The 25,661-nt window shown below is 40.1% G+C and overlaps 1 protein-coding gene across 6 annotated transcripts in view; it reads right to left on the bottom strand.

Moving 5' to 3' along the window:
- Window positions 1-25,661, bottom strand: part of EXD3 (exonuclease 3'-5' domain containing 3) — a 429,786-nt gene that overhangs the window by 182,274 nt on the left and 221,851 nt on the right. For 5 of the 6 annotated variants that reach the window (XM_072633114.1, XM_072633119.1, XM_072633115.1 and 2 more), the window contains 7 exons: window positions 16,895-17,061; window positions 13,868-14,012; window positions 11,416-11,626; window positions 10,462-10,571; window positions 5,898-6,156; window positions 3,863-4,029; window positions 1,069-1,242 (listed from right to left, as the gene is read on the bottom strand). In XM_072633114.1, coding sequence (XP_072489215.1) covers window positions 1,069-1,242; window positions 3,863-4,029; window positions 5,898-6,156; window positions 10,462-10,571; window positions 11,416-11,626; window positions 13,868-14,012; window positions 16,895-17,061 — 1,233 coding nt within the window. The remainder of the gene's footprint in view (window positions 1-1,068; window positions 1,243-3,862; window positions 4,030-5,897; window positions 6,157-10,461; window positions 10,572-11,415; window positions 11,627-13,867; window positions 14,013-16,894; window positions 17,062-25,661) is intronic. The other variant, XM_072633118.1, reaches the window with a different exon arrangement.

The raw sequence follows: 25,661 nt of genomic DNA, 5'->3' as shown, positions 1-25,661 counted from the left end.
GGAATATCACTGTGGTATTAGGAATAGTCAAGTCAACTACATAAAATGTGAATGACAGGTATACTTCCTACCTCCTGGCGCTGTGAACATAATACTTTGTAAACTGTAAAGTGCTGTATTTTGTGTTTTTTTTTTCTTTTTAAATTAAAAATGGGACAGAGTTCTCATCTATCTGGATGGGGTAAGTCACAGTCCTGAGGAGGGACAATGAGAAGTAAGAGATCATAGGACTCAGAGATGGAAGGCACTCTGAAGTTCATTTGGAGTTAGCCCTTCACTTTACATATGAGGAAACTGAACCTAGAAGGGATGAGACTTGCTTAAAGTCAAGCACAGGAGGACCTCTACTGAGGGACTCTAAGTTTCATAATTAAAATACAAACAGAAACTCAACCCTCTAAACAGGACAATATGGAACACAAGTATAATATGGCTCCTTTAGTCTTGGCAAACACCCTGATGCTCACATCTCAATACTTCCTAAGGCAGCAGTTTTTAGTGAGCTTGAACAACAAATGTTTATGTAGCAGCTACTCTTTGTAAAGCACGGTAACAACATGAAAAGGTGGAGTAGGGTAAAACCATGGAGATATGTATCCTGTGTGACTTAAATGAGTAAATACTCAATGAAGCACCTTTGAAGGGAAAAAATGTGCTTCAGAGGCTCAGTTAACAATAGAACCTGACACTGCTCCTAGTCCAGCCTGGGGTGTGGCCTCCTGACTCCCTTCTGGAACCTGGCAAGGAGCATTCCTCCAAAAAGGAAAGGTACAGTCACAGACTTTCAGAGCTGAGTGAGACCTCAGAGGTCATCTTGTCTCCTTCCTTTTAGAAACTGGGGTTGTTTTTGCGGGTGGAGAGAAAAAGAAATTGGCTTTGGCTATAGGAAGGATGATGCAAGGGGCCAAATCCAAGCACAACCAATCTGATCAAGGTGTGCCTCTGGAAACCATGCCATCACAACTTGAAGCAGAGGAATAAGGGGAATATTCTAAAAGAGGGAAGAACCCATGTATCTCAGAACAGTCAGTCTGAGGTCTAGCCAAAACTCATTATAAGAAAACTGACCTCAGCTGCTTGCCGGTGGTCATCGGTGTTCTCAAGGACTTGTACATCCACTCCTAGGCAACGAAGGTAGCGAGCCAGGCCCTGAAGCATGGTGTCACACACCACGCTGAAGTCTTTGGCAGAAATCTCAGGAAAAGCACTGGCAGAAAGTGTCTCTCCAGCTGATGCCAACTCCTACAATTCAATTAATTATATTCATTTAACATAATCTGATCAGCGATTTCCCAACTGATGGATATTCCTTAGTTTCCAGTTCTTTTTCAATTCAAAAGAGCTGCTATAAATATTTTTGGGCACATAGATCCTTTTTTCCTCTTTATTTGATCTCTTTGGGGTATGGCCCTAGTAGTGTATCATTGGGTCTAAGGGTCTGGAAAGTTTAGTGACAAATGGGGGCAAAGTTTCCAATTTTTTTCCAGAATGGTTGGACCATTTCGCAGGCCTACCCTCTGCATGTATTTTCCCCTCAGTCCCTCCAAATCCTATTTTCCTTTTCTGTCATCTTCATCAGTCTGATGAATGTGAGGTAGAAACTCACAGCTGCTTTAATTTGTAGTTCTTTAATTAGTAATATGGAACAATTTTCATATTGATAGCTTTGATTTTATTCCTCTGAAAACTGCATATCCTTTGATCATTTTTCTATTGGGGCAATCATTCATATAAATTTGAAATAATTACTTATGTATCTTAGAAAGGAGACCCTGATAAAGAGAAACCTTTCACAAAGATTTTTTTCTCTGGTTAACCTGCTTTTCTACTAATTTTAACTGTACTGGTTTGTTTGGGCAAATACTTTCCAATCTTATGTAATTAAAACCAAACCTTTTATCTTCTGTGATCCTCTTTATCCCTTTTTTGGTTATGAAGTTTTCTCCTATCCATAGCTGTAAAAGTATTTTTTCCCTTGCTCTTCTAGTCTGTTTGTGGTGTGATTATTGTATCTAAGTCATGTATGCACTGGTAGATAATGTGAGATGCTGGTCTATACTGATTTTCAATTTTCCTAACAGTTTTTTAAAATTCAATTCAATTCAATAAATATTTAAGTAGTTACCCAGTGTAATGCACTGCGCTAGTCACTCTAAGTACTGAGATGAAAACTGATGATTCCCACTCTTGAGGAATTTACAAGTCTGTAAGAGGAGAAACATACATTTACACAAATAAGTGTAATACAAGGTACAATGTGACAGGGTTAAAGTGAGGGTTATCCAGACAAAGTCCTTTACATTTTCTCACAGGTCACTGTCCTGTTTCTCCCATAAGGAACGTAAATTGTTCTTTAATGTAAATGTTCAGGTTCTGCTACCAGCAAATTCTCCATGTGGGTGGGGATCTCAAAGGTCATTTAGAAAGCAGAGAAGACAAATGCATGGGAACTGAGCTTGAGATGAATACAAGACCATCAGAAATGCTGAGTCAGACCCACAGGTCATCCAGACCCCACTCTGTCTCTAAGAGGACTCCCAAGGGAGACAGTGATAAAGGGTTACATATGGCTATGCTCCCTGATATCACCTTTCAAAATTAAGGCTATACCTGCCCTTAATTACTTATTATGAACTTGTTACTCATGAATTTTTCAAACTGTTTTAAAAAATATATCGTCAGTGTCTTTTGGGCAGTAATAGGTTCTCTAGACCTCTTGTCATAATGGATTCTCTAGATTTATGCCCTCCCTTGGAAAGCTGCACTTCCTTTCTTCCATCCTAAAATTACTATTCTCAAGGTGCATTCTCATTTCTTGGTTGTTGGAAATAAGTCTGCATTTTCCTTCTCTAGATCTGGAATCAGAAGATAGGAAGGGAAAAAGTGCTTATATAGCACCTACTATGTGCCAGGCATTGTGCTAAGTGCTTTTTACTAATATTATCTCATTTGGTCTTTGTAACAACTCTGGGAGGTAAGTGCTATTATTATCTCCATCTAACAGATGAGGAAACTGAGGCAAAGTGAGGTCAAATGATTTGTTCAGGGTCACATGACTAGGAAGTGTCTGAGGCTGGATCTGAACTTGGGACTTCCTAACTCCAGGGACAGAGTTCTATCTACTGTGCCACCAACTGTTTCTATTAGAGATCAAGGTTCAACTCTCAGTTCTTCTACATATTATCTATGTGACATCAGGCAAGTCATTTCTCCTCTCTGGTCCTCAGTTTCCCCACTGACAAATGAGTTGAACTAGATGATTCCCTCCTATCTTTCCAGCTCCAAATCCCATGTTGCCCTTTGGGATTTCCATACACGGTTTAGTGCAGGATTCAGGATTGTTCTGTGAAGTTTAAATTCAGTCAAAAGGTCATATTTGAGGTTCCACAACCCTGGTATAGTGGATAGAGTATTGGATTGGTCAGGATGAAGATACTTACTTGTTGTGTGACCCCAGGTAACTCACTTGAACTTTGAGCCTCAATTTCCTTATCTCTAAAATGGGGATTTTATCACTTATAAGACTGTTGTGAGACCCAAATGAAACAATACATACGTGAATGTATGTGTAATATGTATATATACATAAAATACTTTCCACACTTAATTTGAAGCACTATACAAAGGCCACTTGTCTTTAATCTCCTTTCAGTCCTTTTCTTCCCAGGACAAAGAAAATGAGCTGTAACAAGTGTCTGCAAAGGGCAAAATAATTCCTTCCAGATAAACGCTGGAAGAGCTGACTCCTGCTAGCCTGAGCATGGCCACTCACTAGGGATGGGAGGCAGCCCCGGAGGCAGGGACCAGGCCCTGCCTGCGTCCTATGTCAGTGACACAGATATTGTGGAAGATTTTGACCAACCTGTGTAGAAGGGGATTGTGTCCCTTGCTTGCTGAGTGGCTTCTTTGCCTTTGGCTTCGTACTTTGTTTGCCTCCAAGGCTCTCCTTCAGGTTTGCAGTCAAGCCAAATCTGGCTGGGTCTTTACAAAGCACCTCATAGACTTCCAATAAGCAGTATGCATCAGACGCTGTGAAGAGGGAGGAAAGGGGGGTGGGTCACAAACTCCTCCCGAGAAGGAAACAGAGGTGCTGGTCTTGGGGCAACACGTAAACAACTCCCAGGGAAGCCATCTGCATTTCTCCCTTCAGACATGCTGCTTTAGACCTGCTTAACAATGTTTCATGTGGATCATGTTTTCTGAAATTCTGAAGTTAATGAGGGGAAACAATGAGCCATCGTATGAGAAGAAAAAGTCCACTAATATTTTTATAGCATTTTAAGGATTACAAAGGACTATATTCTGCAGTTTATTCAGTATTGACTGATAGTCTGGTGCTAATTCATCTTTCTTAATGAGCTTTGTACACCTATAATACAGTCCCTGATGAAGAAAGAGGAACACTGGTCTGGGAGTGAAGACTTGGGCTCGAGTCTCAGTACTCCCTCTGACTCACAGATTCTAGGTCAGGAAGAACCCTTCACCTGCCCATGTGTCAGTCTCCTCATTTTTAAGACGAGGATGACGATCTCCACTCTGCCTCCCTGCAGGGCTGTTGTGAAGATCTAATGAGATAATGGCTAGAACAATGTTTTGAAAACATAAAGCATTATACAAATGGAAAGTATAACTATTGTTTTTCTTATTATTCACCTAAAGAAATCAATTATCCAAATGGATGAGTATTTCACTGGAGGGATTGAGTTGTCTTTATGAATGAAGTCACTGACTTTGGACAAGATGAGCATGTTTCCTCCCTTACTATACTGTCAATGAGGGGAAAGTAAAAACATTTTTCTCACTTGCTCCCAGTGATGTTCCTCTCACTGACATGTGGGTTAATGTCAAAACCAGTTCACAAGCCAGTCCTATTCCAGCCATTCTTGACTGAAACCTTCCTTATCAATGACACAAATTCTGAGCCTTGTTCAGCTATTATCCTAGATGATGGAGGCAGAGGATAAGGGGGTAGAATAATCAATATGACAGAAGCACCTCATTCTCCTGGATTTCTACTCAAAGTACTTCTATAAATGCAGACAGAAAGGCCACTGATGGCACATGTTACAGATCTTCAAGTTCATGCTTCTTCAATGTGAGTGAAGTACAGAGAAGGCCTTGGGGAGGAGAGATTACATTGGAGAGGGGAAAGGACTTGAACTCAGGAAAGATGTGGCTGGTATTTAGTATGGTACTAATCAAGAAACTGAGCCTCATGGTGCTCATTGGAAAAACTGGTGTAATAACACTTGCCCTGCTTACACCAGAGATTTGTTCTGGGAAAAAAAAGGCTTTGTAAAACTTTCAGTGTTATATAAATGTGAGTTGCCATTATCATCTATCATCGTCATCATCAACAACATTACTATTAAGGATCGGGTGAATGCAATGGAGAAAGAAGTGTATTTCTCTTTCTAGCTAAAGAGAGAAATTTTACTGGAGAGGATTTAATTAGTGCTTTGTGTTGTTTTCCAATTGCTTGTGTTCTGTATCTTCAACTAGAATGAAAGCTCCTTCACGACAGGGACCATGTCTATACCATCTCCTCTCTCTTCTACCACAGAGGCAACTATAGAAAAGGGCACAAAGGGGGAGGAATCGGGGAGTTCATTCTCTTAACTGCTTGATCGAGCCAATTGTCTGAAGTTGTCTCTCCACCCAGAACTGCCCCGGGGTGATATAGTCAGTAAGTATGTTAAGCTGGATTTGAACTGACTCCCTGGCTGGTGCTCTATCCTCCATGCCACCCAGCTGTTCCTAGAATGTGTATTCCTTAAGGGTAGAGATCAGGAAGTACTCACTGAAAAAAATCATTAAGACAATACACATTCAGGTTTTGTCGCCTGATGCTCATGAGGATGGACCAATCATACTGGGGTTTTACAGGCCCCACTGACCAGACCCTTGGCAGAAGCTTGGGCCTTTGGCTCTGCTGCTCATCAGACCTGCATAAACGATCTGCTCCTCCCGGAGGGGACGCTTCTCCCAGTTTGAAAGCTGCTCTGTTTTGTCCAGTGGTTTCCCCAGGAGGTTCTGCACCAAGAGGCTCAGTCCTTTTTCTGCCTGCCTGGGACTTTTAGTGATAGAGCTCAGCTCTTGACACAGGCTCTCCACAGGGATGTGATGCTTCTTCCACAATCCAGAATTTTTCTGCAACTAAATACAAGGATAAAACATGATGTCACACACAGCCACATTAGGAAAATAATGTTTTGCTATTTTCAGTTAGTGAATAACATCTAGGAAGCAATGACACCTATTATTTTATCATTTTGACCCATAGATAAAAGAAATGAATGTGATATGACTAAGCTAATTAAAAGTAAAGTTTTGAGACATGAGAAATTTGTTTCCACGGCTTCCTCTGCAACCCACAATCTTTAGAAATGCCTCCCTCTCCAGGAGCCCAAGGCTCTCATTGGCCACCTATGGCTCACAAAAAGTAGAGGTTTAATGGCTTCTTCCTTCCAGGGGAGGTTTGTACTTTTTAAAAAGAAGTCTGAAAAGAGCAATGCTCAACCTAAAGAAATGAGTTTCTATGGGTGGAATTTCAGGATTCACTGGGCAAAAATTTTGGAGTAATGAAATCTTTCTAGTACACCCTTCAAAATGTTACCACAAGTGTTAAGTGCTTAATCTGGGGACAGTCACAAACACAGTCAACAGAGAACAGACCCTATTTTTACTTTTATTACTGTTCAGATCTTAAGCTAAAAAAATAAGAAAGGAAAGTCTGAAAGAGATTAAATGTTTAAACAAACAAAAAATACATACTAAGTTCAGAGAAGCTATGACATTTTGAAAATACAACTTACTCAGAGGGAGACAAAAAGCCTCCATTAAAAGTCTATATTTATTGGGGGAGGTGGGGATGGCTCTTGTAAGAGTACAATTGGAAACCTTAAGGACTATCCAAGACTTTTCAAAGTTCCCTTTAATTTCGACCAGAAAAGTCATTTCTCTTCTTTGGATTGATACCAGATTTAGTGTTTGTAGCATTTACTTCCCCTTTCTCCCACGGGTGCAGTTCCCTTTTAAAGCAAAGGTTCCTTTCTTTGCAATGTAGGAAGAGATGAGAGGAAAATCTCAAAAGCCACTTGTAGCTCTCATAATTTGTCTTATGGACCTTTCTACTTCTAGAAGAAAATCTGAACTTTCCAAAGTATCTCTTTCCTTAGATTTCCCAATCACATATATTAGAGGACAGTTTTCTCCCCTCTGCAAAAGCAATTTTATAGAAAAATGCTCCATGCATGAAATGCTAATGTTCTGTGTTTTAAGTAAGTTAGCCCTGTAGTTCCTATCTTATTATGCAACTTTTCCAAAACTTCTAGTGCCTTTTTTTTGGCTGTTTTTTCAATGGATTGTCTTACATTAGTCCTCATTCATTATTTTCTCTTTTAAGGGAAAGCAAAGGCAACTTTCCGGGAAGCTTATAAAAACTTTTGGCATTTTCACATAAGTTGTATACTAGTTTAGGAAAGAAGTCACGAACATGCAAATATATGAAAATGTTGTTTACCTGAAACCCCTTTCAACTGAACAAGTAGTTGTTAAAGGCCTACTAGGGGCAGGGCATTATCCCAGGTGAATGTAGAGACAGAGAGTTTAGATAAGACATGGACTGAAATGACTCAAATTACTAGAACCTTCAATTAACCAGAACTCTCCTGAAATCCATTGATTTCAGAGAAAACCAAAAGTCTTGACAAGGCAAACTCATATATAAAGGATTTACTAGGAGGAAAAAATAACTTCTGGACTATATCCTGAGGCCAGGACACACTTCATCATGATCCCCTACATCTTCTGCAGTTATAATATAACCATGTTAGTTGGCTCTGTGGAGAGAGTTTTGGGCCTCGAGTCAGGAACACCCGAGTTCAAATTCAGCTTTGGATATTTACTAGAAATAAAATCCTGGCTAAGTGACTTAACCTCTCTTTGCCTCAGTTTCCTCAACTGTAAAATGAAAATAATAACAGCACCTATCTCCCAGGGTTGTTGGGAGGATCAAATGAGATAAGCTGTAAAGTACTTAGCATAGTACCTGACACACAGCAGGTGCCATATAAAACGTTAGCTATCATCATCATTACTACTATAAAACCGGGAATCGTACAGAATACATTTAATTTATAATACATTTCACTTAAAAAGGAAAGTATACTTTCTTGAGAAAGATTTTCAGAAAAAGTTTTCCTAGTTAACTCTTGAGTGAGCAGAAAATTCAATTAATTATAATTTTCCATTCCTTAAACATTCTGATTAATGAGCATTTTAGTATCTAGCATAAAGATTTTAAAAAATAATCCTTGAGCACTGCTACTATTTTTATGTTTGTATATTCACTGTAAATTTAAATATGCCACTATAGTCCTATCCATGTAAGTCAATCCATGGTTACCTGAAATTTGTGAGTCTCTTGATATGGCTTATATTTGGAAATATTCCTTATTATTTGCATAGTAATAGTTCTATTTGGGACCATAGGACTTGAGTTCAAATCCTAGCTTTTCTACTTATTTTCTGTGAGACTTTAGGGGAAGGTCATTTAACCTCTATGGGCTTCATCTATAAAGTGAGGTAATTAGAGGAAAGACCTAAGTTTCCTTCCAACTCTAAGTTCTATAATTCTAGACTTTGTGGTCCCTTTCAGATAGTACAGTTGATAAAATACTAGATTTGGAGTCAGGAGACCTGGATTTGAATTCTGCCTGTGGCATTTACTAGGTGTAAGATTGTGGGCAAGTCACCTAACTTCTCCTAAAATCAGGGCCTTCATCTGTAAAAAGAAGATAATATTTGCACTACCAATCTGACAGCCTTGTGAGGAAAGCACTCTGTGTGTGTGTTCGTCCTTTGTTGCTGAAGAAGACCATGCCATTAGAGAAATAATGACATGACTTGCACTTGACTTTGTGTTGAGTGAGGGAGGGCTATGCAGGTCACCAGCCTCACTTCTCCTCCAGAGCCATCTGGATCCAGTGACCAGATTTCATCAGGATGACTGGAGATGACCCAGGATGAGTCAGTTGGGCTTAAGTGACTTGCCCAAGGTCACACAGCTAGTGAGTGTCAAGTGTCTGAGGTAAGATTTGAACTCAGGTCCTCCTGACTCCTGCACTGGTGCTCTATTCACCGCATCACCTAGCTGCCCTCTGTAACCCTTAAAGGGTTATATAAATGTGAGTTGTTATCATTACTGTTGTTGTTGTGGCATCCCTTGTTCTAGTATTCTGTGTTCTAGGATTCTTTCTCACTTATAGCACCGTGCAACTTGTAATCAAACCAAAAAACATCCCCCAAAGTCAACTGAGTCATTATGATTTAAAGCCCTACTCCAAATGAGCCCATTCTGTGGATTGGCCCCTGATTTTAAATCATGTCTACACAGGGTCAGTACATCACTTAGTGTCTAAAATGGGAAGAGGCCTGTGAGGGTAGAATAATAATACTAACAGTTACTCACATTTATATAGCATTTGTTTCAGTCCAGTATAGTGCTGGTCTTGGATCCCACTTCTGACACTTAATAGTTGTGTAACCACGGACAAATCACTTAGCCTCTCTAAGACTCAAGTATCCTCATATGTAAAATGGAGATTCGATTCAACTCACTCAATTCAATGGCATTTATTAGGCACTTTCTCTATGCCAGACACTGTGTTAGGCATTCAGGATACAAAGATGAAAATGCCTTCAAGGAGCTTACATAAAAATATAGACCAAGCAAATATAAAGTAATTTCAGCCTCAGGAACTGGGGAAACTGGGTCAGGTCTCCTGTAAGATGTGGCCCTTGGGCTGAAGCTTGAGAAAATCCAGGGGTTCCAATAGGCAGAGGTGAAGGGTGCATCACAGCTTTGGGAAACAGGCCGTACAAAGGCCCTGAGACAGGAGATGGAAAGTTTTGTAGACAGAACAGACAACAGGCTAGTCTGGTTGAAGTATGGAGGGTACAAGTGGGATAAAGTATGATTGGTCAGGAATGAGAGTTTGGAGGCAGACTGTAAAAGGCTTCAAATGACACACAGAGGAGTCTGTATTTATTCTAGAAGCAATAGGGAGTGACCAAAGCTTCTTGAGCAGGTAAGTAGCACATTCCTAATTCTTGTACCAGCTACTTCTCAGGGTTGCTGTGATACATGTCAAGCAGTTCTGCAAACTTAACAAGCCAATGACTGTCAACATTAAGGTTTGCAAAATGTTTTCCCCATAATAACTATGTAAAGTAGCTGACAGAAATATAACTTTCTCATTTTAAAGAAGAGAAATTGGATGCTCAGGGGGCAGAAACGATTTCTCCATAAGCACACAACTGGGAAGCAGGATCTGAACTGAGGTCTTCTGATTCTGAATCCAGGACCCGAGAGAATACAACAACATTCCCTTGGCACAAGAGAGAACGTCTGTCCTTTGACCCACTGTTCTCCAGTGAGGAATGAACCTTCTTCCTCACCTGTTTGTCTACCTGAAGCAGGTCCAGGATTCCTTGGGCCTGCTTTTCCATCTCTCTGAGGGCTGGGTATGTAGTTGATAAGCTGCACAGATCTCCAGACATTCCATAGCCTGAAAAAAGTTTCTAACATTATAAACAGGAAATAGTGGTGTGTATCTCATGAGGCCTATTGTCTTCTTTCCCAGCAAGCCCCATGTTCAGGTAGAGAAGGAAAAATCATACCTGTGCCCAAATGGGACAACATCTGACCCCTCTTTCCAAATGTCTATCAGCTCTTTAGTTCCAAAGGAGAGAGAGGGAATCATGGTAAATAGTACCTTTAGAGACACAGAAGTTAGAATGTGCTAGGACTAGTCCAGGACCTAGTAATAGTCAAAGTAACTGAAGTTCCCCTGTGCCACAGAAAAGAAGCTAAAAAGTGGCCTGTAGTCAAGGCCCAGATCTGACCTAGTACCTCCTGGCTGACCAACCTGGGCAGAAAACCTCATTACAATGATGTTTTCATGGAATCAGAAATAGAGGAGAAAACACTTCTCTCTGCTACCCCCTCCCCAAGACCCCTCATTATAAAGTAGACTGTGGAGGCCCTGCTGGTTTAGGGAATTTTCTAATCGTTTCAGCAGATGTGAATCAGCCAAGGAGTCACTTCCACAGTTAACAGCCTTGCAAAAACAGATTTTCTTCAGTAAATGAATAGCCAGTCTTGAGTACATGCTAACATCCATACTTATCTATTTATTCTTTCTTTATAGCCAAGAAAAGGAATTTTTATGGCAGCTATCCAATCAAAAAGGCTTGTAAGCCTAGGAACTGGGGAGTGGGTGGACAGGGAGGATGAGAAAAGTAAAGCATACACTAGGACAGTAAGTTAGATAGGGAGTTTTTAGGAAATAGAGGGAGTAAACACCAACATTACGAAGCTAGACAGAGTGCAAGCCCCAGGGCTATTATTACCTAGTTTTATAATGGATGGATCTGAAAAGAGCTTCCAGATGAAATGACAAAGCTCCTTTTCCTTTTCTTCCTGGTCCAGTTTTGAGAACTGCAGCAGGTCCAACAGGTACACGTGTTCCTTAGCGGCAATTTGCAGCACTGACACTCGAGGCCTTCCCACCAATCCAAAGGGGGGTCTCCACTCCATGTCAATGCCAACTACCTGGCCAGGCTGCACACCCAGAGACAAGACAGAGTCTGAAGAGAACAGTCAGAAATACGGAAAATTCCTACCCAGGGGTCCCATGGGGCCAGCTAGGCACTTATCAATGGACTTCCCACCAATGATATCTATAGCCTTTTCCTCCAAAGAACCCAAGGCACTGTACGACAGAAGTGCTGGAAAGGCTTTGAATGTGGTCCTAGTGATAGAATATGTTTCCAAAGGGCAGCCCAGTTAGAGGAAGAGAGGCTTTTCAGCTGTGTCCATTAGGTATGAAATAAAGAAGCACAAAACGGTCTAGATTCCTGTGCAGGGACAGTAGCTGAGTGAGGGAGAAGGAAAGAGAAAGAATGAAGACTCAGACGATTTGGAAGACAACAGGACCCATGTAACAGTATATAAAAGAAGTGATTTCATCGGTGTGGGTTCTCTCTCCACTGATGCAAGTTATATCCCTTCTACACCTTAGTAAGTGGTGGGAGGCTGCGAGTAGTGGAGGTGAAAACATTTACCACCCAGTTATTAACTTGGTGAATGGCTGGGAATTTCACTAGGCAGGTACTCGGATGACAGACGGGTAGTTTATTGCCTTTTCAATTCAATAGGACCTGCCAGAGATTACATTGCTGGTACAGCCTTCAGGAGCTCAGAGTCACTCCCATGTCATGATGAGGCATCAGAGTCAGGCCTTTAATGAATTCTATCATTAAACAAAAACTTTAAATAAGATGATCTGGTATAGAACAGGTAGGGATAAAAGGGGTCTTCAGCACATGCAGTGGAGGTGTGGAGGGGCAGTTTTAGGAAAAGTCAACCAGAGCAACGTTAGAATTCAAGGAGGTAAAGCCACAGCCACTGCTCTGAACAAGACAGAACTACTCTCTACCTCTCTGGGTGGAGAGGCTACATCTCCATTAGCTGAACTTGGTAGAGTAAACAGAAATAAATCCCACCAGATAGCTGTGCACAGTTACAGCAGTCACCAAGTACTGGACAGGGTGAGAAGGGGTCTGATGAAGTTTATACCAGATTATACCAGGATTCCTACAATACAGGGAGCTGTGATATACAGTATCCTCTTTTGGTTTAGCAACATCTCCTTTGAAAATTGTATTATAGCTCTACCAGTATTTACTTTTAAATTAAAGGGAATTAAAGTTAATTGTACTTTGAGAATAACCTTGAGATAATTGGTGAGATACACCCTTCAGATAACTGGTGACACCCTGGGGAAACTAATCACAGAAAAATCTCTCCAAAGGAATAGGAAAATAAATTTGCTAAGAGAAAAAAAAACGCCCCCTCCCAGGCACTGAGCAATTCGGGGCTTTGTTAATGCCTAACAGAGAAGGCGAAACCTGGTTAAAATGTAAATGGATTCTAAGGGACAAATCTGTAGTCAAAAACCTAAAAGATATCTCCATAGAGGTTTCTGTTTCTGGTTTTTGCTCCCAGCTATTTTCTGTTTGCATCCCGCACCACTGAGGTCTAAGGTTCTTAACCCAGGGTGGGTGAATGCTTTTTATTTTTTAATCTTCTAATAAGTGCATTTCAATATAATCAATTTCCTTTGTAACCAATATATTTTGATCTATGCATTTAAAAACACTATTCTGAGAAGGGGCTTTTAGTGCTCACCATACTACCAAAGGGATGCACGGATCTGCACAAAAACAGGTTAAACTTCCCTGCAGTGTTTTCTTCCAGAGTGTTTCTGTTTCATGGCACCCAGATTTCATAAAGAGTTTTGGGAAAGTTAACCCAAGGCATTTGTCATTGGAAATGTCCACTGTAAAGCTAGCAAAAAGCAAACTGCAGTTGTAGGTGAGAATTACTTTCTATATTCAGAGATTTTCTTTATAGCTTGAAAAAATGTCATATTAAAATATGCTTGAAGAATAATGCCACTCCTCTTCCAGGAATCCTGCATGGTAAGTGTCTCATAGACAAATGCAGTAAGGGTTTCACTTTGTGATAGAGCCAGTGTGGGTCTGTCTCACCCAAGAAATAGCTCACTGAAGCCCCTGCCCAGTTTTGCCTCCATTAGTAAGGGACTTTTTACAGCTCTATCAGGTTATGATTTTGAGTTTCCATTTCCATTCATCAGTTGCCATTACTTCCTGAAACTCAGCACTCAAGCAGGAGAGAAATGATGGCAAAAATACAAGATTTAATCTTGCACTTCTATCTTGGCTCCCATGCTACTAAAGTGCCAATTTTGTCTCTGTTGTGGTCTGAAGAATGACTTACCTGAAGTACGACATCCCTGCACTTCTCCACTTCCTCCCAGGTCTGCAGGAAGTGAATATTTTCCCTGGTTATTGGCAATTGATAATAATAATCATTCTTTTTGTCCATTTTAGAATCATCGGTTCTTTCCTTAGTCACTTCCACTCTGTAACATAAAGAAAATAAAATAGTGAACTAAGCAACATTTATCCTTTGGTGGGCATGAATACCTAGGGTGACTATGGGTTTCAAGATAGGGAATCATCTCGTTCACTCAACACTTCCACACTTTTCTTGCAGCTCTCTCTGCTTCTTTTTACCAAATGTCAGCAAACATGATTTAAGGATAAAAGGGACAGTATGGCTCAATGGCTTCTTTAGCAAGTGGCCTGGCTAGTCACATAATTCCACATGCTGTCATATGAAGGCTGACAAAGTCTTCAGGGCAGATAAGACCATGGAGAACAGAATTAAGCCAGGGAGGAGTTCCAGTCACATGAGGATAAGGTGACTGGGAGATGAGTGAAAGCAAGGAGGGTCAGACCAGAGCTAGCCGGGCCTGGGTGAAAAGCTGAAGATTGGGAAGTCATAGAATATGACTGGGGGAGTGGCTGGTAAAGCCACAGAATAGTGTTTTTAAATGCATAAGTCAAAACATATAGGGTTACAAAGGAAACCAATTATATTGAAATGAAGTTATCAAATGATTAAAAAATAAAAAGAGCTCACAGACTTCAGTTTTTGCTTTTACAAAAAGCAGGAAAAAAAAAAGGATTTGCCAGCTGTGCTTTTTCAAATACATTATCTTTAGAACACAGACTCCAGGAAGAGCACTGGAGGATGGCACATGGGTTGCCTAAATTAATATTAGTGTAAAATGTTTCATCAAGATGTAAAGTTTCACATCTCATGCTCCTGCTCCCTGAGGATCTACCCAGCTTCTGACTGCATGAGAAATGACCCCTTAACTGGGAGCTGTCATGGGAGGAGCACTGAACTTGGAGTTAGATGACCTCAACTGAAGTCTCAGCTCTTCCACTTCCAAGCTGTGAGACTTTGGGCAAGTCCCTTACACTCCCTGTAAAATGAAGATAATAATGCCTGCACTACCTAATTTTACCTCTCAGGGTTGTTGTGCAAAAAACACTTGGAAAACTATAAAGCACAATGGAAATGTGAGTTAGCATTACTGTCAGAGGTCGGGGTGGGGGGGTCATTCTTAAGGCTTAAACACTGAGGAGAGACACATCAAGTAGGAGGCCCCTGACCCTAAGAAAAGAGATTATAGCCAGCACCACAATGATCTAGAGGGTCAGTATACTGAATTAAAGATGTGGCCTCACTTGGAAATGTTGCATTTAACCAGTGAGGAGCCTTTGAACTGACACGTTTCTTAGTTTTTAAACAGTGAGTACTGAGAGCCTGAAAAGCCTGCAAATGTCTACATGCCCATGAATCCAATCTCTATTGATTAAAGGAGCCCAAGCTCCATTGGCGAAGTCTGATATAAGATCTTCTCTTTAATAGAGGAACCCCTGAATTTGTCCTTCAAGGGTATCTGCCCATCAGGTGTGGTTAGCAGCAATCTTTTATGTTCTAGCATGGCTAGAGATCACTTTCTAATTTAGAGCTATAGTTCAGGGCTTATTCAAAAATAGAAGCTGGATGACCAATTATTAGTAATTTCGTAGGCAGGATTTATGCTCTGAGTAAGCCCTTCTAATTTTACAATTTTTAAAATTATGACTTTAAGTGTGTGAATTTTCTCTCATGCATATTAAAAAACTACTCTTTTTTGGTTGTTACATTTTAATTTTTTTGTGAATATTTATTAAATATTTCCTAATCACCTTTAAAAAATAAATTTATCATTTCTTTTAAAAATTCATTAAAAACTTTTTGAGTTCCCACTTTCTAGTTCCTCTCCCATTCACTGAGAAGGCAAGCAATATGACAGTAATTATACATGTGAAATCATGAAAACTATTTCAATATTTACCATGTTACCAAAAAAAAGCATGAAAAATTAAGAAAGTTAAAAAAATATATGTACTTCAATATGCACTCAGAGTTCATTAGTTCTCTCTCTGGAGGTAAGAGAGAATTTTTTAGCACGTGTCCTTCAGAATTGTCTTAGATCACTGTATTGATCACAGCAGCTAAGTCTTTCACAGTTGATCGTGCTACAATATAGCTGTTACTGTGTACAATGTTCTCCTGGTTCTGCTCACTTCACTCTGCATTAGTTCATATAAGTCTTCCTAGTTTTTTCTAAAACCATCTTCCTTATCATTTTTTATAGCATTATTCTTGATGGGCTATTGCTGGTCAGTCCATCCAAATGCTTTCTTCTCCTCATTGCCTATCTTTACCCTGCTTCCCTATCAAGTTCACTGACCAATCTGGATCCACTCCTCTTCGGTTTCTGTATCCCACTTGTTAATACAACTCTTCTCACCTGAATCTCAAACCAATTATATTGGTTCCCAACCCCAGATCCACAGTCACTTAAATATTTCCAAAATATTCTCTTAGCTCCTGGCTTCCCTCCTCTGTAGGCTGCATCCCATAAAACTCCCCCATTGCCCAGACACTGTTGTTGCTAAAAAATTAGACATTTTAATGGCTTTTGTTTCTCTAGTTTTAATCACCCCAAAACACAGGCTACAGAGAAGAACAAGGAAAATGGGAATCAAATGGAAAGGCAGAACATATTAAATTTCCTTAGTTCCAAGAACAAGGTCATTGCTAATCTTAGGGACCAGCCTAAGCTATTCCATTTAAAATCTGCCTTCTCTCTTTTCAAACCATAGTTCGGTGCACAAAGATAGCAACAGTGATATCTAGGGAGCTAAGAGAGCCTACGCAATTTCCTGGTGCCATGGGAGAATCCTCTATAAAGTAAAGTAAGATATTATATCTATCCAAAGAAGCCAAAGCCTATGAGTGAAGCTGTGGGCTTCCAGGGACTCCAGAACTAATGTTTATACTCTTGGGATAGCCTTGTACTTGTTACGATACAGAGACAAAGTGAGATAGGAATCTCACCTCTCTTGGTGCTGGAGTTCATGCATCTTCTCAGTCACTTTGGCAGGCAGAGATTCACCGGAAAGGTGGTAGTACAGAGCCCACTGGGCAGCTGTGGTGACATCGCAGTAACTGATCAGTAGCTGGATCAGCTGTTCCTGCAGCCACAAATTCTCCCCTACCATGTTCTGAAACAGGAAAGGATTAGATGATATTCTTGCATAAAATAAGCTGAAGTTTAACAAGCTTGGTAATTTTTTTAAAGGGTGGGGGGAGGTCATAAAGAAGGAACCCATATGAAAGTATCTTTTGAAATACAAGAAAACACTGAAAGCAGACCTTTCCAATCTGCAGCTGGAAAAAGAGGCAAGGTACAAAATGGGATGTCAAAGGTGCACTGTTAGTCCCACATGAAAATTAAAGTGACTTTGGCACTAGGTGAGGCTCCCTATTAAGCACCATGATGTCAGACTGCCTCACAATTTGGAATAGAGGCTAGTGGTCAGACTCTTAATGCATTATATTGCATTTATGAAGTTCTCCAAGTGCTCCCGTTGGAAATGCATAAGAACAATACAGAGTATGATTACAACCCAGCAAGGCTCACAGCAAGAAGAGCCCCACTGACGACCACACATCTTGGCTATTTCTGCACAGTTCTGTGGAGCCCTGGACAAGTCACTGCTATGATGCATAAATACAGCAAATGTTTTGTAAAAGGCATTTATGGACTTTCACTAAGAAAAGCCAGGTCAGTTGGGGAGGTACAGAGGCAGAAATTGGGATTAGATAGTACATGGGGATGGTAGTGATATATACAGCTTAATTTCCACCAATACTTTATGTGCTTCTCTTTGACTTTCCCAATAATACCAGGGAACTGAAACCTTTGTCAGTCTCCTCTCACATGGGTCATACAGCAAGATCTCTTTTGTCTTCCTTTGTTTGACTTTCCCCTGCCTTGGTCTTCTCTCAGTCTAGTCATTCCCATTCTTATCAAGGAATAAGGATACCCTCTTTCCCTATCCCTCCATCTCTCTCTTTCTTTCTCTCTCTTTAGGTATCTTTCTTCTCCTTCACAGTCCAGGGGAACAATATGAATGCATGATACCACTTGAAGAAGTAATAAGACCACGTAAGTTGTAGGAGCTGGAAATAGTAGAGTCTATCTTCTAGTTTTTAGTCAGTTACTCAAAACACAAGAACCTATTCTGTACAGAATATAGTGTGACCTTGGGTAAATTCTGCTACTTTGCTGGGTCTTGGTTCCCTCATATGTGAAATGACAGGGCTACATAAGGTGATCTAAGCTTTGATACTCTACAATTTTAATGGGCATTGCAGGTAAATCTAGAACATGGTTGTAGCTCCTATGTGCCTTATAGTTGAATAATAGACAGATATGGAAAAGGATGAAAACTTGCCAAACTGAAACAAGGATAAACTATCATGGTACAAACTCTGAACTCATCAATGTCAAGGTAAACTGAAGAGCAAAGTGATCAGAATTAAGTAGGACTAACCAAGGAAGGATGTGAAGAAGAGGTAGATTTTAAGCAGGTGTTTAAGGAAGGAAAGGGTGTAAATCACAAAAAAGAGGAGAAAGAGCATTTTAACTTCAAGATAGAGCATATGATATTCCACAAAGATGGGACAGGGAGAGCATGGAGTTGCAAAAAAGTTCACAAGTGTTTTACAATGAGTTGCCTTAATTTACATCAAAGGACTGGGTTAGGATCAGAGTTCCTTTACTTATATTTGTGACCTTGAATAGGACATTGCTTTTCTGTGCCTTATCTTTCTCTTCTATAAAGTGAAGTGAAGGGCTAGATGATGCCCAAGGATTCTTCCAGCTCTAAATCGATTTCCTGATGATCCCAGGCATGATGGAATACCCAGAAGGAACAAGGGTGGCAGGAGGGATGAAGAGAGTCCAAAGGGGAAATCAAGAGAACTGAGGGTTAGAAGAATGTGGGAGGGAGAGGAGTGAGAAGGGGGGGGGAAAGGTAGTCTGGGGAAGGCTTTACAGCCTACTGAGGAATCTGATACAATGAACAATATTCCCTTGACGAAAGAAGTGACAGGAGAACAGGATCACTGTGGCTGCCCTTTCCTAATCTTGATTTCAGATCCATTCTTGTCCTGAAGGATGGTGACCAAAACTGTCATTCCTGGTGGAGAAGGCAACTGAGAATACACAAGTAATTAGACTGGCACTGAATTAGCTCTCAGGCATCTCTTCTTACCAGGTAATCCAACGTTTTAAAACTTGTCTTCGTCACTCCGGTTTTCCAATATTTTAAATCTTCTTTACTGTAGACTTCTGAATACTTTTTTCATAATTCTTGTCATTTTTATGTTGAAGAGGGTTCTTTGGCACCAGTTATCACTCTTTTCTGTGAATCTGAAATATTTTACATTATCCTCTTTGGTTGCAGAAACGTTTATCCTCACTTCATTATGGGGTTCAGTTCTTTCTTACTTAAAACTACCTCTCAGTTATTCATAGTTTTAGTTAGTTTTCTTCAGTTCTGTCTAAAATGCCTCTAAGTTCTGTGTGTGTTTTGTATGTTGACTTCAGGATAGCGATGTGGTTTGGAGTTGGGCAGTTTGGTTAGGAGCAGTTGTCTGAAGGGGTTTACAGTAAAATGCTTCTGGCATTTCTCAAGTAGTAATATTTGTTACAGGATATGAAGGGCAAAAATGTTCCACAAAGTAATGCTCTATAAAGTTGTAGTGAGTGTAATATGCTGTCAGCCTTGGACTTTGGTGACAACTGGTGGCATTGACCTTAGTCAACCAAGAACAGCTACATGCTCCCCTACAGGCTATGTTTCAGTAAAGACACATACCAGCATCCCTTCTCTAACTGCTGGGTACAAACCCTCATCACAATGATGGGTGGTATGATTTCAGATCAGTGAAAGAAGAGACATGAAAAGAGGAGGCATTTTTCTAAAAACATTCTGAGTTATGCAGATTCCACAGCCAAGGTACAGTAGTTTAGTGCCAGGCAAACCCTGCTGATGAAGGACTCGTTAATCTCAGAGGATCCTGTGGTCAGGCTCTCTATCCTGCCTTCTCACAAGTGCAAACAGAGTTTGAATGTTTGGAATGTAGCCAGGGCCATCAACTGGCATTCTTTAGATTCCTACGATGATGGAAAGGTGAGAAGTTGTCTTCAAGCTAGACACTCCGGTTCAGATCAGGAGACAAATCTGTTGGTGGCCCAAGGACTTTTCTTTAGAAGAAAAAAAAGGCATACAAAAGTGCATAGAGGGTATAGTACAGAGGGAAAAAGACAAGTCACTAATGGACAAAACATCATGCCCAAATCTTGCAAAACTTTGTGATATGCAAGAATGGTCAGAATAAAATCAATTGATTAAGTTAACCTTGATAGATGGGAAAGCTTTCTGCCTTAGCCAAGAAGGATTTACATCCTTCTTGTCCTATGTTCATTACCCTAATTCAGCTCAATTCAAAACATTTATTAAGCACCTACATTGTGCAAGACACTAGACTGGGCATGGGATACAAAGACAAAAATGAAATGGTCCCTGCTCTCAAGAAGCTTATAGCCTGAGGGGGAATGAAAGGGAAGGTGCAGGGGGCAGTATAATACATAAAAAATAATTATAATATAAAGAAAATTGAGAGGCAGTATAGTATAGTGAACAGAGTGCTGAACACGAGATTGGCAAGTCTTACTCTGATGCATAATAGTTGTGTGACCATGAATAAGTCACTTAACTTTTGAACCTCTGGCAACTACCTAAGACTTATTTACTAAGTTACAGATAGGTTGTAATCAGCATTAATGAAAAGTTCTCACGACGCCCAAACTACAGATATTTGACATTAAGGGACAAAACAATCACATTGGGGGTGAGCGGAAGACTTCATGGTGTAGACAGTACCTGACTTGGGTCTTGAAGAGGCAGAGATGAGAAAGAAATGCATTCTTGGAAAGGGGAAAGGCTTGTGAGAATGCATGGGAACAGGAGACAAAGCATATAAATAATTTAGCCAAAAGCTAATAGTCTATGTTGACTAGAACATAGATTTCATGAAGGGGAATAGTATAAAATAAGTCTGGAAAGGTTAGTGGGACCCAGATTGTGCAAGTCTTAAATGCCAGGCCAAGAAGTATATATTTTATGTTATAGACAATGGGGACCACAACCATGTTTCTAGGGAGTCAGTATGATGTAGGAAGAGAATAAGCATATATTAAGTTCCTACAATGTACCAGGCTCTGTGCTAAGTACTTTACAAATGTCTCACTTGATCCTCACAACCACTCTGGGAGGTTGGTGCTGTTATTATCCCCATTTTACAGCTGAGGGAACTGAGGCAGACAGTGGCTAAGTGACAGGGTCACACAGCTAGGAAATCAGGTCTTCCTGACTTCCTGCACTTTGCCACAGAGTTATCCTGAAAAGATCCCTGGGATGTAAGTGAAGACACCTAGATCATGGTATTGACACTAACTTTCTGACGATGACCTTGGGGAAGCCATATTCCCTTTGTGAGCTTTTGTTTCTTCATCCATAAAATGAGAGAACAGAACAAGATCACCTCCACGGTCCCTCCCACTGCTGAAATCTATGCTTTAGGACCCTTTTATGGCTGAGATAGCAGAAGCCTACTGACAAGGGGTTGATTTCTTTTTTTTAAAGCAGGAAGGTTGGATTTTCATCTGTTTAATAAGGGGTATGGCTGTCCAGATATATGTTTTCTCAGGCAGAAAACAAGTCTCTTTCTGTACAGGTCACATGCTAAATGCCCAGCTAAGTGCTCTTTTGGCACTTGAGTAAGTGCTGTCTTCTTGTCTCATTGATGTGTGCCACCTGAACCACCTTGGAGAAGATCCCCTGGGTTGGCCCCTCCCTTGGCTGTCTTTTCCATCCTCCAAACAGCCTTGAGTCTTTCCAGGCTCTCTCCTCCCAGGGTCCCAGGTTCCCACATGGACTACAATACATGGAAACTCCCTCACATTCTTCAGGATATCCTTTGCCCTTCCTGTCCCACCTCTGCCTTGGCACCCAGGAGGCAGCAGGCCATTCTGTGCGTTCTCTTTCTCTCTCTGCTCAGAGCAACATTCTTTTGTACTGAATCACCAGCCCACTCGGTCTTTTGGTCATTCCCCTGAAACAGAAGCCCATCGCAGGTTCAGTCCTAGACTAGATCACTTCCAAAGCTGGTCCTAACACCAAATATTACTGCTGCTCTTTATATTCCATAAAGAAATGGAAACATTTTATCGGTGATTTTACTCTTGCTTCCTTACCAGTGTGTCGCAGGAGGCTAGCACTCTGTTCTCTACTAGTGTATGACTAAACAAGATTTCTTCAAATAAACTCTTTATTCCATATGCAGTGCTTTCAATGACCAGGGGCTGTTTACTATCACCAAATCAAACCCATAATGACAATATTCTCCTGGATTTGTTACATGGTCGTTGGTAACAGAATGTTATGATCAAAGCTGGTTGCTTGATTGCTGTCCTTCGTTCTCAAAGAGGACCAAAATGACATCACCATGATAAACTCAAGTTTCAGTGTGTCTGACTGTGGCTAATCAGACCAATACGAGCTCAGAATGCTCTACCACAGGTTGGGCACAGAGTCCGTGTGAACATTTGATCAAAGCTATAGGTGATGCGACTGTCAACAGAAAGACACATGGTGAGTTTATGAGTAGGCTGCAAGATATTGCCAGCAATGATTAATGCATAATAAGAGGTATAAAATACAGCAACAAAACGTGTAACTGGGGAAAGAGGTAGGCTGGTAATGAAGCATGAATGAGGGTTAACAAATGGAGAGTCTGAAGATTACATTGCTGTCAATAAGCTATTGAAAAAAACCCCAATGACAATGGAGAAAGGTCTCCAGGGTTTCAAGTATGAACTCTATGGAGCATCTGTGCAAAGACATAGATAAGAACCACACAAGTTGAGTAGGAATGCTGTATTATGACCTGCATTGGCAGAGAATATACCAACACTAATGAGATCGTGTATCTGTAAAAATACTGAAATAAGTATGAAAGATAATGAATAAGGGCCATGTTTACATGGTCACATTTTAGAAAGGACAGAATAAGTTGGGACATGTCCAGCAAGTAGGTGATTTGGATGCTGAGGGCACTGGAAACTATACCACACAAATACAGGTTAAAAGAACTACACATTTGGGAGCTGATAGCTGTATTCAAATAGCTGAAGGTCTGCCATAGGGAAGGAGTAGCTTTGTTCTGCTTGGCCCCATAGGGCAGAACTAGGAGCAATGGGTGGAAGTTGAAGAAAGGCAAATTTGTGCTCAATGGAACAGAAAACTTTCTAAGAATCAGAACTGTCCAAAAATGGAATGGACTATCTTGGGAGGGAATAGGTTCCCCTTCAAGAAAGGTCTTCAAGAAAAAACTGGGTGACTATCACAAACACTGTAGAAAATGAGTGTACATTTTCAGGCAGAGGTCAGACAAAGTATCTTCTGCAGTCCTTCTTAATGCTGATGTTCCACAGTACAAGTCACATCACTCTACTCCTCATGGTCTACACACAAATGATATTGACCGTGCCCTCTATCATTCACTTCAGCAAATAATAAGCACTTATTATGCAAAACGTAAATGCAGGGAGGAGGTGATGACATATACACAGATAAACATCTCTAAAGGATAGATAAAGTAATTTTAGGAGGGTGAGAGCACCAAAGACTGGAAAAAGGCAGCCGATGTACAGGAAAGAGAGTGTACAGCTGTGGAAGAAGAATGTCATAGGCAGGGAACAAATAATTCAATTCGATTTCCATTAAGTTACTAAAGATCTAAATTAATCTCTTCATCTTAAGACATTTTTTCAGTTCTTTGTATGCTTTAGAAAATTCACCAAACCTTCCATTCCTTCCACAACTGCTATATATGATCAGTTTTACCTTGGATATTCAATTCCTCTCTCTGGGCTTTCTACTTGCTACTCTGTTTAATGAAGGTAAGGTCCCTTCCAGTTCTAAGTTGAGGTGTGAGGTTTTACTCCCAGGAATAATCCAACTTTAGTGGATTTATAGGAAAATACACTTTCTTTTGAGATTTAGACTTTAGGTCTACTATTCTCTGACAAAAACAAATGACTACAAAAACCTATGAAAAAATTAAGGTGCATAAAATTTCCATTTTATTTTCCTTTATTGCTTGGCTGCCCTTGATATCTATGGGCTTAGAATTTATAGACATTTAAGCTTTTGGGGTATATCTTTCCCTAAATGGTAATATCTCCATTTCTAAATTGTAGTCATAATGTGAATGGTAAGACTAATGAAGAAGATATAGTTCACAATCATACATTAAGAGACAGACATATTTGAATACTTTAGGCAAAGATTTTTGAAGACTTATAGCTACTTCCTAGATGTTGCTCCCCTCCTAGGACAGGGAGGAAAAAAAAAGGAGGATGTTAGAGTGTTTCACACCAATTGCCAAGATAGATACTAACTGGCAACATCCCAATAGATACATGACTTATACCCAAAAGTTGAGTTCATATACAAATTAGAAGTACAAGAAAAAAATAACTTTCATAGCTATGGATAGGGGAAGAGTTCATAACCAAAAAATAGGGATGGAGGAGACAGCATGCAAATAATTATGTACAAGCAAGATATGTCAGATAAATCTAGCATTAAGGAGATTGGAAAAGGTTTCTTGTAGAAGGTGGGATTTTAGCTGAGACTTGAAGGAAGCAAGGGACACTTGCAGATAGCAATAAGGAGGAAAAGTAACATAACTGGTATGTTCCCCAGGAATGGGGGACATACCAGTGAAAATGCCCAGAATTGGAAGGTGGAATTTTTTGTTCAAGGAACAGCAAGAAGGCCTGTATTACTGGATTGCAGAGTGCATGGGGATGCTTAAGGTGTGAAAAGACTGGAAAGGTAGGAGGGAGGCAGGTTATGAGCCAGATTATGAAGTCAGGGACACCAAGTGAAAGGTTATTGCCAAAGTCCAAGTATGAGGTGATGAGGGCTTATAACAGGGGAGTGTTTAGAGGGTAAAGATAACGAATTCGGTTTTGGACATGTTGAGTTGAAGATGTTTATGGAACATCCAATTGCAGATGTCCAATAGGCAGGTGAAGATGTGAGACTGGATAATAAAACTGACATCTTGATTATATAAAAAGTAAATTATTTTTTGTAGAAACAAAACCAATGTACTTGAAATTAGAAGGTAAATAGTTAACAGGAAAAAAATCTTTACAGTAAACTTATCTATTAAAGGTCTTATATACAGGACATATAAAGAACTGATTTAAAGCTGTAAGAATAAATGCCATTTCTTAATAGATAAATGGTCAAAAAATATGAAGAGGCAGTTTTCCAAAGAAGAAATCTAAGTCATCAACAACTATATGAAACAGTGCTCCAATTCATTAATTATTAGAGAAGTGTGAATTAAATCAACTTTGGGGTTCTACCTCAACTCAATGGTTAGTAAAACTGTCAAAAGAGGAAAATAACAATTGTTGGTGGAAGCTGTCAGAAAACAGGCATACTTGTACAGTGTTGGTGGAGCTATGAATTGGTCCAGCTATTCAAGAAAGCAATTTGGAACTATGATCTAAAAATCATGAAACTGTGAATACTCTTTGACCCAGTGATACCACTATTAGGCATATGCCCCAAAGAGATCAAAGAAAGAAGAAAAGGACCCAAATATACAAAAATATTGATACATCTTTTTATAGTAATAAAAAATGGAAATTAAGGGGCCCACCTGGAAA

Source organism: Notamacropus eugenii, chromosome 1, assembly GCF_028372415.1.
Source record: "Notamacropus eugenii isolate mMacEug1 chromosome 1, mMacEug1.pri_v2, whole genome shotgun sequence".
Classification (NCBI taxonomy): domain Eukaryota; kingdom Metazoa; phylum Chordata; class Mammalia; order Diprotodontia; family Macropodidae; genus Notamacropus; species Notamacropus eugenii.
Note: the sequence above shows the minus strand (reverse complement) of the source record. Positions and strands in the feature narration are given on the sequence as shown.